General features: G+C 38.8%; 1 protein-coding gene across 1 annotated transcript in view; it reads left to right on the top strand.

The window, feature by feature from the left end:
- The window catches only part of LOC130458064 (mucin-16-like), a 33,290-nt gene extending 18,424 nt beyond the window's left edge, over positions 1 to 14,866 (top strand). The window contains exons 9-11 of the mRNA XM_056820975.1: positions 10,308 to 10,406; positions 11,918 to 12,031; positions 14,688 to 14,866. Coding sequence (XP_056676953.1) covers positions 10,308 to 10,406; positions 11,918 to 12,031; positions 14,688 to 14,866 — 392 coding nt within the window. The remainder of the gene's footprint in view (positions 1 to 10,307; positions 10,407 to 11,917; positions 12,032 to 14,687) is intronic.
- The last annotated feature ends 219 nt before the right edge of the window (positions 14,867 to 15,085 follow it).

Genomic DNA, 15,085 nt, shown 5'->3' with positions numbered 1-15,085 from the left:
TTCTTTTTTTACAATTGACTTAGCTCCTCATAACGTTAAGAAATTAGGCCTTTGTCAGAGAATTTTGTTGTAAAATTTCCCCCAAATTTATAGCTTCCCTTCCAATTTTGGTTGGATTGATTTTATTTGTACAAAATCTTTTAAATTTAAAGTAATCAAGATTATTCATTCTATATTTTGCCATGTTCTCTATCTTTTGCTTGGTCTTAAATTCAATTTCCCACAGATCTAACAGATATACTATTCTGTGTTCACCTAATTTACTTATAATTTCCTTCTTTATGGAAATTATCCTGGTATAGGGTATGAGATATTCATCTCACACTAATCTGTCTCATACTGTTTTCCAATTTCCCCAGCACTTTTAACAAATAGTGTATTATTGTCTGAAAAGCTGGGATCATTGGGTTCATCAAAAACTATCTTCCTGAGGCCATTTACCCCAAGACTATGCCATTGATCCCCCTTCTATCACTTAAGCAGTATGTAATAATTAAAATAGTGGAAGACTTAAATTGTGGCAGATAAAAAAGTGTTTGGCTTAAATTGTGACCACAGAAATTATGGTTTCAAGAGTGTCTTGTTTTTAAATCAAATATAAGGTGGTCGCCAGGGAAAAATTCCCAATTATTAAATATACCCAAGTCAGCTGGGTTCTATAGAGATTTTAATTCATACAAATGAGGAATTAAAGAAAGGGGGAGAGAGAGAAAAAGGAAATAATGGGAAAAGATAGGTCAGCCCAGGCCAGCCCAGGCCCAAGCCCTAAGAGAGAGATCAGTCAGTCTTTTATCCACTCACCACAAGATTTGTCCATCCAAAGATTCTAGTGTTCAGAGAGACACCAGTTCAGTTTTGGCCAGCTGCCATCTCCAGAGAGAGAATCTCTGAGACTCTGAGACTCACCCAAGACTAAGAGAATTTTCTCTTATGTCACCTCCCCTAAGTTCTCACATCTACCAATCACAGTAGACATTTTCCAAAGGATAGACAATTCTTAATTCACACCTAAGAAGGTTTGAACTTTTGATTAAGTTCACACCTGAAAAACCTCCGAGTAAGTTTCTCACCTCTTTGCTCCTTGTAAATTCACAAGTTGCCTGACCTTTATAGGTACTTAGCACTCTTTTGTATTAGATCTAAAAATAGGCACAGATTAAGAACTTTTGCTTTACTATAAGTATGGGTTTAAGTATTTTTCATTTTTCAGCAAGGAGTTTCTTCCCCTAAAGCAGGCTTAAGTAGGGGTGGAGTAGAGGTTTCACATTCCTGATCTAAGTTCCTTCATTATTTAAAATGAGGAATGGTCTTAACCAAACCTTATGAAGTAGGGTCTGAGAATTTTTAAGGTTCACAAGTACTATACTTGATGATCACCACTTTATAATACAGTTTAAGATCTGATACTGCTAGGACTCCATCCTTCACATTTTTTTCATTCATTCCCTTAATATTGTTGATCTTTTGTTTTTACAAATGAACTTCGTTATCATTTTTTCTAATATTATATATTTTTTGATAGATTGATAGCTATGGCACTGAATAAGTAAATTAGTTTTGATGGAATAGTCGTTTTATTATATTATCTTATCCTACCCTTGAACAATTAATATTTTTGCAATTGTTTAGATCTAGTTTTAATTGTATATAAAGTGTTTTTTAGTTGTTTTTGTTTAATTCTTGAGTTTGTCTTGGCATATAGATTCCCAAATATTTTACATTATCTAGAGTGATTTTTAATAGAATTTCTCTTTCTAATTCTTGCTGATGAATTTTTTTGGATATAAAAAGAAATGATGATGATTCATGTGCTTTATTTTGTTTCCTGAAACTTTGCTAAAATTATCATTTCCACCAGGTTTTTAATTGATTTTCTTGGGTTCTCTAAGTATACCATCATATCATTTTTTTTTAGATTATCCTGAATAATTTCTGAATTTACAAAATCATCAGGATGTCACTACATAGCAATAGTAACTTGTTTTTATAATGCTTTATAAACCTTAGGACCTTCTAACAATACTGTGAGGTAGAAACTAAAAGTATTATATACTCTTTCCATTTTACAGATGAGACTGAAATTCAGAGAGATTAAAAGTGACTTTTTCATGGCCACACAACTATTAAGCATCAGAGCCAGGGTTCAAACTCAAAAGTGTTAATTCCAAATTTAGTATATCTTTCTGTTATGTCATTGTCCCTCATTAATATGATTTTTTCATCAAATTGAGTAACTATACAACTTGTATTAGCCATTTTATGAAGAACTAGCAAGCTTTATTTAGGTTACAAAAAAGGGAATAGGAAAAAAATTTGTAGCATTCATTACAAATATTAAGTAATTCTACAAATACTAGGTAGTGTTGGGTTAAATTATGCAATTTATTTAACTGTTATTTCATAAAACATAAAGAAGCAATGCTCAAGTAGATGAATTTTCTGTCTGGCCTTTGTAAAGGCAGAGAGTGACATAAAATCATCACATTTTGAGGACTGAAAAAGGTGAGGTCAAGATGTAAAGTGGACAGAATTTGAAGAATCTATATGAATATTCACTTAAATGTTAACAAAAGTACTGATTTCAAAATTGGAAGGGACCCCAACTACCATCTAGTCCAACTTGTACCCTAAAATGAATTCTCACAATAGCATATTTGACATTAAAAACTTCACATCTTTTTCAGAGAAACTAACAATGCTTCCCTATATTGTCATTTTAAATTCATTTTTTAAGGGTAAGATTTTGGTTTTTTCCCCCCTATTAAAATGTTGACTTTTTTCTTATAAAATCATCCTGGCCATAGGACTTATTCGACAAGACAAGGAATTGGATATATATCCTGCTGCTATATGTATTTTTATTCCCCAAATCAAATTCCCGTTAATTACCCTTTCTACTGTGAATGGTCTGATATCTACTATTCTGTTGTTCCTGTCAGAATACATCTGATTTCAAGTTGTAAGCTACCTTGGTTGGAGTTTCTTTCCCTTGCGACCTCTCTAATATCCATTTTATGTCTACTCTATCCCTCATGTGTCCTTCCTCTACAGTTTTCTACCTTTCCATTTTGCTCTTAAGGACTCCTGGCATATTTTTTTTTTAAATATATTTTATTTGATCATTTCCAAGCATTATTCGTTAAAGACTAGATCATTTTCTTTTCCTCTCCCCCACCCCCCATAGCCGACGCGTAAGTCCACTGGGCATTAGATGTTTTCTTGATTTGAACCCATTGCTTTGTTGATAGTATTTGCATTAGAGTGTTCATTTAGAGTCTATCCTCTGTCATGTCCCCTCAACCTCTATATTCAGGCAGTTGCTTTTCCTCGGTGTTTCCACTCCCATAGTTTATCCTTTGCTTATGAATGGTGTTTTTTCTCCTGGATCCCTGCAAGATGTTCAGGGACATTACACCGCCACTAATGGAGAAGTCCATTACATTCGATTATACCACAGTGTATTAGTCTCTGTGTACAATGTTCTCCTGGTTCTGCTCCTCTCGCTCTGCATCACTTCCTGGAGGTTGTTCCAGTCTCCATGGAACTTCTCCACTTTATTATTCCTTTTAGCACAATAGTACTCCATCACCAACATATACCACAGTTTGTTCAGCCATTCCCCAATTGATGGGCATCCCCTCATTTTCCAGTTTTGGGCCACCACAAAGAGCGCAGCTATGAATATTTTTGTACAAGTCTTTGTGTCCATTATCTCTTTGGGGTACAGACCCAGCAGTGCTATGGCTGGGTCAAAGGGTAGATATTCTTTTGTCGCCCTTTGGGCATAGTTCCAAATTGCCCTCCAGAATGGTTGGATCAGTTCACAGCTCCACCAGCAATGAATTAATGTCCCTATTTTGCCACACCCCCTCCAGCATTCATTACTTTCCTTTGCTGTTATGTTAGCCAATCTGCTAGGTGTGAGGTGATACCTCAGAGTTGTTTTGATTTGCATCTCTCTGATTATAAGAGATGTAGAACACTTCTTCATGTGCTTGTTAATAGTTTTGATTTCTTTATCTGAGAACTGCCTATCCATTTCCCTTGCCCATTTATCAATTGGAGAATGGCTTGATTTTTTGTACAATTGATTTAGCTCATTATAAATATGAGTAATTAAACCTTTGTCAGAGGTTTCTATGAAGATTTTTTCCCAATTTGTTGTTTCCCTTCTGATTTTAGTTATATTGGTTTTGTTTGTACAAAAGCTTTTTAGTTTGATGTAGTCAAAATTATTTATTTTACATTTTGTGATTCTTTCTATATCTTGCTTGCTTTTAAGGCCTTTCCCCTCCCAAAGGTCTGACATGTATACTATTCTGTGTTTACCCAATTTACTTATGGTTTCCTTCTTTATGTTTAAGTCACTCACCCATTTTGAATTTATCTTGGTGTAGGGTGTGAGGTGTTGATCTATTCCTAGTCTCTCCCACACTGTCTTCCAATTTTCCCAGCAGTTTTTATCGAATAGTGGATTTTTGTCCCAAAAGCTCGATCTTTGGGTTTATCGTATACTGTCTTGCTGAGGTCGCTTTCCCCCAGTCTATTCCACTGATCTTCCTTTCTGTCTCTTAGCCAGTACCAAATTGTTTTGATGACTGCTGCTTTGTAATATAGTTTTAGGTCAGGGACTGCAAGGCCCCCATCATATGTGTTTTTTTTCATTATTTCCCTGGATATCCTTGATCTTTTGTTCTTCCAAATGAACTTTGTTATGGTTTTTTCTAAATCAGTGAAGAAGTATTTTGGTAGTTCAATGGGTATGGCACTAAATAGATACATAAGTTTGGGTAGGATGGTCATTTTTATTATATTGGCTCGTCCTATTCATGAGCAGTTAATGTTTTTCCATTTGCTCAAGTCTAGTTTTAGTTGTGTGGTGAGTGTTTTGTAGTTGTGTTCATATAGTTCCTGTGTTTGTCTTGGGAGGTAGATTCCTAGGTATTTTATTTTGTCTAAGGTGATTTTGAATGGGATTTCTCTTTCTAGTTCTTGCTGCTGAGCTGTGTTGGAGATATATAGAAAAGCTGATGATTTGTGTGGGTTTATTTTGTATCCTGCAACTTTGCTAAAGTTGTTGATTATTTCAACTAGCTTTTTGGTTGAATCTCTAGGATTCTTTAAGTAGACCATCATGTCATCCGCAAAGAGTGATAACTTGGTCTCCTCTTTGCCTATTTTGATGCCTTCAATTCCTTTATCTTCTCTAATTGCTACTGCTAGTGTTTCTAGTACAATGTCAAATAGTAGAGGTGATAATGGGCATCCTTGTTTCACTCCTGATCTTATTGGGAATGCATCTAGTTTATCCCCATTGCAGATGATATTAGCTGTTGGTTTTAGATATATACTGTTTGTTATTTTTAGGAATGACCCTTCTATTCCTATGCTTTCTAGTGTTTTTAATAGGAATGGGTGTTGTATTTTATCAAAGGCTTTTTCTGCATCTATTGAGATAATCATGTGGTTCTTGCTAGTTTGCTTGTTGATGTGGTCAATTATGTGGATGGTTTTCCTAATGTTGAACCAGCCCTGCATCCCTGGTATGAATCCTACTTGATCATGGTGAATGATCCTTCTGATCACTTGCTGGACTCTTTTTGCTAGTATCCTATTTAAGATTTTTGCATCTATATTCATTAGGGTGATTGGCCTATAGTTTTCTCTCTCTGTTTTTGACCTGCCTGGTTTTGGATTCAGTACCATGTTTGTGTCGTAAAAGGAGTTTGGTAGAACTCCCTCTGTGCTTATTATGTCAAATAGTTTGTATAGTATTGGGATTAACTGTTCTCTGAATGTTTGATAGAATTCACAGGTGAATCCATCAGGCCCTGGGGATTTTTTCTTAGGAAGTTCTTTGATGGCTTGTTGGATTTCAATTTCTGATATGGGATTATTTAAGAATTCTATTTCCTCTTCTGTTAGTCTAGGCAGTTTGTACTTTTGTATATATTCATCCATTTCTCCTAAATTGGTGTATTTATTGCCATCTAATTGGGCAAAGTAATTTCTAATGATTGCCTTCATTTCATCTTCATCAGAGGTGCTGTCCCCCTTTTCATCTTTAATGCTGTGAATTTGCTTTTCTTCCTTCCTTTTTTTAATTAGATTGACCAGTACTTTGTCTATTTTGTTTGTTTTTTCAAAGTACCAGCTTCTTGTCTTATTTATTAAATCAATAGTTCTATCACTTTCGATTTTATTAATTTCTCCCTTAATTTTTAGGATTTCTAGTTTGGTTTTCTGCTGGGGGGTTTTAATTTGATTGCTTTCGAGTTTTTTCATTTGCATTTCCAATTGATTGATCTCTGCTCTCCCTTGTTTGTTAATATAAGCATTCAGGGATATGAATTTACCTCTGATTACCGCTTTGGCTGCATCCCAAAAGGTTTGAAAGGATGTTTCACCATTGTCATTTTCCTCGATGAAATTATTGTTTCTATGATTTCTTCTTTAACTAAACGGTTTTGGAGTATCATATTGTTTAATTTCCAATTGGTTTTAGATTTGGTTTTCCATGTACCATTACTAATCATTATTTTTATTGCTTTGTGATCTGAGAAGGCTGCATTCATTATTTCTGCTTTTCTGCATTTGTGTGCTATGTTTCTGTTACCTAATGTATGGTCAATTTTTGTGAATGTGCCATGTGGTGCTGAGAAGAAGGTGTATTCCTTTTTATCCCTATTTATTTTTCTCCATATGTCTATTAATTCTAATTTTTCTAAGATTTCATTCACTTCTTTTACCTCTTTCTTATTTATTTTTTGATTTGATTTATCTAAATTTGATAATGGTTGGTTTAAGTCTCCCACTAGTATGGTTTTATTGTCTATTTCTTCCTTCAATTCTCCTAGTTTCTCCATTAGAAATTTGGGTGCTATATTATTTGGTGCATACATGTTGATTAATGATATTTCCTCATTGTCTAGAGTCCCTTTTAACAAAATATAATTACCTTCCCTATCCCTTTTGATCAGGTCTATTTTTGCATTGGCTTTATCAGATATCATGATTACCACTCCTGCCTTCTTTCTATCAGTTGAGGCCCAGAAGGTCTTACTCCTTCCTTTAATTCTGACCTTGTGGGTGTCAACCCGCCTCATGTGTGTTTCTTGAAGACAACATATGGTAGGGTTTTGGATTCTAATCCATTCTGCTATTCGTCAACGTTTTATGGGTGAGTTCATCCCATTCACATTCAAAATTATGATTGTCATTTGTGGACTCCCTGGCATTTTGATAGCCTTCCCTAATTCTAACCTTTTCTTCTTTGGCTCTACCTTTTAGTCCAGTGATTTACTTTGAATAAGTCCCCCTTGTCCCCTCCCTTGATGTTTCCTGTTTTAGTCCCTCCATTTTCCCCCCTCCCCCTTTCTTTCCCTCCCTTTTTGTTCTCCCTCCCTCCCTCCCCCCTTTGGTTTTCCCTTCTCCTTACCCTTGTTGGGTAAGATAGAATTCAAGATCCCAATGGATCTGGATGTTTTTCCCTCTCAGAGTTGATTTCCCTGAGATTGAGGTTTAAGTACCCCCCCTCTTCCTCTCCTTCTTATAGGAGTTTTCTTCCCCTCCCCTTCCCATGTGAATCTTTGTGTGAGAATGATTATTGTATTTGGTCTTTCTTTACCCCCTATTTATATATTACATTTTCCCCACATGTTGGTATACATAGATTGATATAAATGTAGTCCTTATAGAAGAGTGTTTGAGTAAAAGAAGAAGATAACATTTTTCCCCTTTCCTTAATATTTACCTTTTCAGGTATTCCTTGCTCTTTGATTTTCGGTATCAAACTTTCCACAGAGCTCTGGTCTTTTCTTTGCAAAAAGTTGGAAATCTTCTATTTTGTTGAATGCCCATACTTTCCCTTGGAAGTATATAGTCAGTTTTGCTGGGTAGTTGATTCTTGGTTGGAGACCCAGCTCTCTTGCCTTTCTGAAGATCATGTTCCATGCCTTACAATCATTCAGAGTAGAACTTGCAAGGTCTTGTGTGACCCTGATTGGCATTCCTTTATATCTAAATTGTCTTTTTCTGGCTTCCTGTAGGATTTTTTCTTTTGTTTGATAGCTTTGGAATTTTGCAATTACATTCCTGGGAGTTGTCTTTTGGGGGTTTAGTGTAGAAGGTGTTCTGTGAGGTCTGTCAGTGGCTGTATTGCCCCCTTGTTCTAGAATCTCTGGGCAATTTTCTTTGATTATATCTTGTATCACCATATCGAGTTTGGTGTTTATTTCTGGCTTTTCTGGGAGTCCAATTATTCTTAAATTATCTCTTCTCCCTCTATTTTCCAGATCTATCACCTTGTCGGTGAGATATTTTATGTTCTCTTCTAATTTCTTGGTGTTTTCGCATTGCTTTATTAGTTCTTGCTTTAAAGCCTGGTTTTCTTTTACAGTTTGGTCAAACTGGTTTTGTAGATGCGTGAATTTCTTTTGCATTATTTCCCACTTTTCCTCCCAGAAGGCTTCCATCTTTTTGGTCATTTCTGATTCAAATTCTTCATGGGTTTGTGGAGAGTTTCCATTTCCTTTGGAAGATTTTGGAGCATTTTCTTGTAGGTCTTCTTCTATCTGCTCTTTATTTTGTATTTTGGCTCCATAGAATGTGTCCAAAGTCGCCCCTTTCTTCTTATTTTTCTTGGTATTTTGGGGCTTCTGTGCTTCTGTGCAGTTTGCCATCTCTGAATGTGGAGGATTAGCTTTTCTTATCTCTGTCTGGTGTTCAGAGGCTTTAGTCCTGGGCAGATTGTCGGTTCTATGAGGTTTCCCTGGGTTAAATTGAGTATGCCTCACTGGAACTGGAGTGGAAGGGTCGGACCAGGAGGCCACACTCTCCCCCGGCTCTCTGGGTCGGGTTGCTTTCCGGAAGTTGCCTTCAGAATAGCTGGCCGTGAGGCTGTTTCGTCGGCCTGGGGGGGATTGGCTTCGGCTTCCCAGAGCTCCGAGGGCAGGGACTTTCGCTGAGACTTGGATAGCAGGATCCAGCCCATGAGGCTGTCTTGCCCACCCTGAGGGTTGCTATTGTTTCAGACAAGCCTGCTCTCTGCAGCGGGAGCTCCGAGGGCAGTGACTTTCACTGAGATTTGGATAGCAGGATCCAGCCCGTGAGGCTGTCTTGCCCGCCCTGAGGGTTGCTGTTGTTTCAGACAAGCCTGCTCTCTGCGGTGGGGAGCTCCGAGGGCAGTGACTTTCACTGGGACTCGGATAGAAGGCCCTGAGGGTTGCTGTTGTTTCGACCCTGCTCTCTGCCGGGGGAGCTCCGAGGGCAGTGACTTTCACTGGGACTCGGATAGAAGGCCCTGAGGGTTGTTGTTCCGAGGACCCTGCTCTCTGAGCCCAGCAGGGCTGAGGCTTCCGGGAGCCTTGGACTCTTAGAAAGAGTTGAAGGTTTTGAGGGGAAGGCAATGAGTTAAGATTTGGACATGTTGAGGCTCAGATGTCTACAAGAAACCCAGTTCAAAATTTCCAAAAGGCAGTTTGTTCAATAGGAGTCATAAGACTGGAGGTCATGACAGAGATTAAGGGATGGATGACCAGATTTGAGAATCATCAATATATAGATGATGGTTAAATCTTCTGAGTTTAGTAGAATATTGAGTGAAATCTCATAGAAGAAGAGAGGGGCCCAGCTCAAAGTCTTGTAGGTCACCTACATTAAGCATTTATGACCTAGATAAGAATCCAGCAAATGAGACCAAAGAGAGTAGTCATACAAGTTAAAGGAGAACCACGAGAGTTGTGTTATGAAAATGAAAGAGAATGGGTTGATGATATCAAAGACTGCAGAAAGCTTCAGAAGAATGAGGATGAAGAAAGGGCCATTAAGAGATTTTTGCAATTAAGAGATTGTTAACAACATTGGAGAGAGCAATTTCACTTGAGCGATGAGGTTGAAAACCAGACTGTAGTTAAAACGAGAGTAGAAAGAAGGAAAGTGGAAGCACCTTTTATAGAGAGCTTCCTCAAGGATTTCAGTCACTAAAGGGAAGAGAGACAGGAGATTATAGCTCTCAGGGACAGGTGGATAAAAGGAAGGTTTTTTCCAGATGGGGAAGTAGGAAATCTGTCATTAGATTAGAAGAGTTTTTAAAAAAAATGAGAGAATGGGAATACTAGAGAGATTCTCTGTTCGATGAACGATGAAGAAAAGAGAGCAGATATTTTGGAGTTTCCTTCAAAATATAAGGGATATAATATATAAAATATAAAATATATATAAATATAATATATATATATATAATATAATCTTGTCCTTTCTACCCCCAGTCCTGTGTCTGAGATTTATGTTCTCATTTATTCTTCTAGCGAGTGAGATTGGTGTAGGGCCCTTCACCCATATCCGAGACCACGGATCAGCAAGAGACATGACATCAGTGACCAGTGAATCTACTGCAGGTGCCATGGGTAAGAAAATATTTCTTTTCTTTCTATTATACTGGTATTCATCCTTGCTCTGGGCCCTTGTTTTCCAGCTTTCAAATATGATATGGACTCATCTTCATAGTCCGAGAACAGGAAAGTTTGTGATTAGGTGGTAAGACCCGGCAACTTCCTCTGTCCCATTATTGTCTGCCCAGATGTCAGCCTTTGGATGAAGAGCTCATGGAGGATTTTGTCCATTTCTTGTGTTAGTTTGTGTGTATACATATAATTTACTATGATAAAAGTCAGCTACTGGAGGACAGGCTTTTCTATGCCCAGCACCTAAAACCCTGAATGGAGTAGCTGATTCTAAACAAATGATTACTGCTTCATTTTCCATTTAACCTGAGCAGGTATCCGTCAGGCAGTTTGTCTGAGCCTGGATCCCTATCTCATCTGAGGGCCAGATGACAGGACAGATCCATCTACATATCAGTCTCTTCTTATTTAATACTTTCTCATGGTGGCCATGCACCCTGGAGCAAAAGTAGATCCTAATTTCTGTCAGTCTTTTTGTTTTGCAAGTGCTTGTCAAGGACAAGGTGCTAACGTGAGGGGTTGGGGACTCGGGACGTTCAAAATCCTCACAGGCTCTGGGGAACTCTGTCCAAATGGCTCCAAACTCCCCCCCCCATAATGTCACCACAGGAGATGGACCCTCCCTGGGAACAGAACCTCACACTCCTATCCACGAATCTCTGAGCCCAGGGCCAGGCTCCTTTCCTGCCTTAAGTACTCCCACAGCCTGCACAAGCACAGCTTCCCTTGAGGCTGCTACTTCATTGGAGGACCCAGGGCCAGCCGGCCTGACTCCATAGACTGAGAGAAACCCACAGGCAACACCAACTCCAGCTATTACCCTGCCTCCAGCCAGCACACAGGAAGTTTGCACAACAGCATCTCCCAGTCCTCCTGACACAACCACAGAGGGCAGCAGTGTCAAGGCAGGCACAGCCTCTGTTTCTGATCAAGTGCCTTCCACTTCCTGCCTCTTCCCAAATAAGCATATTTTAAATAAGCTTCCCAGGGAGGGAATTGGGGTGTGGCCTTGGAGGAAATGGGGAGTGTCTGTCCAGGGAGGGTCAGTTTGTGCCTTTCTAAGGAGAAGGGTCTTCCTCCCAGGTCCTTCCTGTCTATAGCCTTCCAATGGGCCACTGTAGGGACTTTTTCTTGGCTCCATATCTGTTGAATTAGTGTCATCTCTCCAGGCTTCCTCAACTCCATGCAAGGATAGTTTCACAATCCCTGTGCTAAAGTGATTCTCCTCTTCTTATTGATGGATTCTGATTCCACTAAATCAAACATATATGGAGGTTGTCCATCAGTGAGTCCGTGCTTTGAAGGGGGAAACTTGGTTATTCATCCTGTGGAGAAAAGTCAGAGAAGCCATGTATTTTTGGTCTCAGCAGATAGTAGCAACAATGTACTTTCCTTTGGGAGTCCTCTAATAATGACTTGACTGAGCTCTGGTCTCCCCTTCTCTCTTCCTGTAGGAGGTGATGCTGGTGTGGTGCCAGTCACACATGCCCAAGGCCATGAAGGACCAGGAAGCACAGGAGCACTGATGAGGAGCCCCCTGACCCCTGTGTCTACTGTTATTCCCACAGGTAAGTAGGTACCTCCTCTCTGTCTTTGTGTTGTAGGTTTATCCTTTTTAGGGCCTTGTTTCCCAGTCTTACAGAGGAAACATGAACTTATTTTAGAGATCAATCCTCAAGAACTCTTCTGAACCTCTGATTGCTTTCTTTGTACAGCCTGGAGAAGAGGAGTTTTAGAGGTAGGAGTGAGGTTCCCACTGCTAAGGTCTTTTATATAATCAACCATAGGTATAAAGTTGGAAGGAAACTTTGAAGTATCAGGTATTATGGATAGCCTCTCATTTTACTGATGTGGATACTGAGGCCTGGAGAAGTAAAGTAATTATCTCAGGGTGACCGGATATGCCTGGAAGGGACCCTCAATAGCCATCTAGCTGGACCCCATCATTTTACATATGGGAAAAGTGAGGTGCAGAGAAGTTAAGTGACATGCCTCATGACACAAAAGTAGAAAGCATCAGAGGTGAGATTTGAACCCAGGACTCTATTATGCTGTAATTCAAGGTCAACAGGAAAAGTCAGCCCTGACACCTCACATTGAATGGCTTCCACTTTGGGGAAAGTTCCTTCTATGAACTCTCCAAGGTTAGAGATGTGTTTTTAAATTTTTATTTACATCTCCAGTATTTAGGATAGGGCTGAACACATAATAAACACTTAGTTGATGGCAACTAATTGATTGCTTTGATCTAATTTATGAGTAGATTTGTGAGATTCAGTTTATTAAAAAAATTTGTCTTCAAAATGTATCTTATACACCTACCAACTGAACTTGCCTATGGAGAAGTGAAGGGGAATGGAATGAGCAATTATGTAATGCCTACTATGTGCCAGGCACTGTGACTATTTTTATAGAAATAGTATCTCATTTGATTCACATAACAACCCTAAGTGTTGGGTTTTATAGTTAGCCCCATTTTTCAGATGAGAAAAACAGAGGCAAGCAATGACTGCTTGATTTTCCCAGGGTCATACAGCTAATGAGTTCTTAGGTCAAATTTGAACTCAGGTCTTCCTGACTCCAGGCCAAGCACTATCTCCACTATGCCACCTAATTACTTTTATGGTCCGAGCCACAGAGTTTCCGGTGTCAAGAGTCAGGAATGGAGACAGATCCAAAGGCTCTGCTCTTTAGCAGTGAACTTGGGGAAGGTGGATGATGCAGATATGGGCAGAACACTTTATTTCTATCAGCCTTGACTTGCCAAGAGGAAAAGAATGGTTCTAGGACCTTCCCTTTGAGGCATGATTTCATGACCACCTCCCTAATCTTAGCTTAATAATTCACTTGGACCTTTGGTGATTGATTGCACTTGGCCCACCCATTAAATGCTGAATCCAGTCATTTACCTCTAACTTTTGTCCTTTCTGAGACATTGTTCTTCAACCAGGGATGCTTCTTGGTCACGAGTTTATGGATTGATTCCTACACATTAGCTCTGTGATTCCTGTGAACTGGTCCTACTCTAGTATGGCCTCTGAGTGTTTCCACGAGCTTCTGTAGCCAGGAGATCCTAGAATTGGTCAGAGGTCAGAACTGAAAAACTGGACCTCTCTGATGTTATTGTCTCCACATGGCTCCTGGCAGCCCATCAGCCTGGTGGACAAGGTCATGTTTGGAGTTCTAGATATGATGGAGATGAAGATGAGGAGACAAGTGTCTCTAGATCAGCAGTTCTCAACTTCTCAATATGTAGCAATGAGAATACATAATGCATATCAGGTATTTGCATTCTGAATCATAACTGTAGCAAAATTATAGTTTTGAAGTAGCCACCAAAATAATTTTTGGATGACTGCAACATGAGGAATTGTATTACGGAGTCATGGCATTAGAAAGGTTGAGAACCACTGCTTTAGATAATCTTAGGTGAGGATTGGAGGGAGACCATCAAGCCATTTCCTGGATAAGAAACTTCAAGGAAGGGGAAGTGTGTCCCATGTACCATAAAATCCCTAAAGCATCCTTTTATTAAATTGTGACTGATATTCCCCTCTTAATTTATATTGCTCTTGTTTAATAATCCTTGTTCAGACACCTATTTCCACTAGAAAATCACCTATGTTATTAGAGAAGCTGTATGTCATTCAGCATTGCTGATGAGAAATCAAGCCATATCTGATTGGCATGTTGCTTAATAGTCTATGATGCTTTTCATCTTTTAAAAATTAACTTTAAAATAATTTAATTTAAAGATATGATATTTTCCTAATTAAACCTAGTAACCATTTTCAATATATGTTTTCTGAAATTATTAGGTCCAAATTTTCTCCCCCCTTCCCTTCTGTCCCCCTCTTGGAGAGATGGTAAGTAATTTGAAATGGATTATACATGTATTATCATGTAAAACATAATTCCATATTCGTCATTTTTATAAGAGAACACTCATATAAAACCAGAGCCACATAAACTGTACATAAAATAATGTGAAAGGGAATATGCTTTGATCTGCAACTGACTCCCACATTTCTTTCTCTAGAGGTGTAAAACATTCTTGGTCAAAAGTCCTTCAGAGCTGTCCCAGATTGCTCTCTTTCTGAGAGTAGCTACAACTTTCACAGTTGATCAAATGCAGATCAAAGCATCTCCCCTTTAAATTCCATTCAAAATTATTCATGTTATATCTTATAATAGTTTCTGTTTCTTGTTTCTTCTTGTTGTAAGGTGCTGTCCAGCAGCCCTTACAAGAAAGGAAAGATAGAAGATTGACCCTTGGGGGAAGGGCTGAAGCCCAGGGGATGGATAAGAATGGAGGCAGACACCAATGCAATATTACCAATGAGCAAGCTGCACAGATCAAGCTCCAGCTACCTAACTTCAAAGGACATGAGGCAGTAGGATAACCTTAAATCAACAACACGGGAATTAGGAATGAGTATTGAGATCAGCTGAGAGAAAAGCCACTGATCCCTTAGAGCCCATGCTCTAAGTAGGGACCACTCTGGCTAGAGGATAGGAGATTAAGAAGGAAAGGTGTTTCACAGAGATAGAGGAAATTCCATGAGAAAGCTGTTCTTAGCCAGAGGCTAAGCTCCAGGAAGGAGAGGGACAGGTGAAGAAGA

This window comes from Monodelphis domestica, chromosome 3 (assembly GCF_027887165.1).
Source record: "Monodelphis domestica isolate mMonDom1 chromosome 3, mMonDom1.pri, whole genome shotgun sequence".
NCBI classification, from domain to species: Eukaryota; Metazoa; Chordata; class Mammalia; order Didelphimorphia; family Didelphidae; genus Monodelphis; species Monodelphis domestica.
Note: the sequence above shows the minus strand (reverse complement) of the source record. Positions and strands in the feature narration are given on the sequence as shown.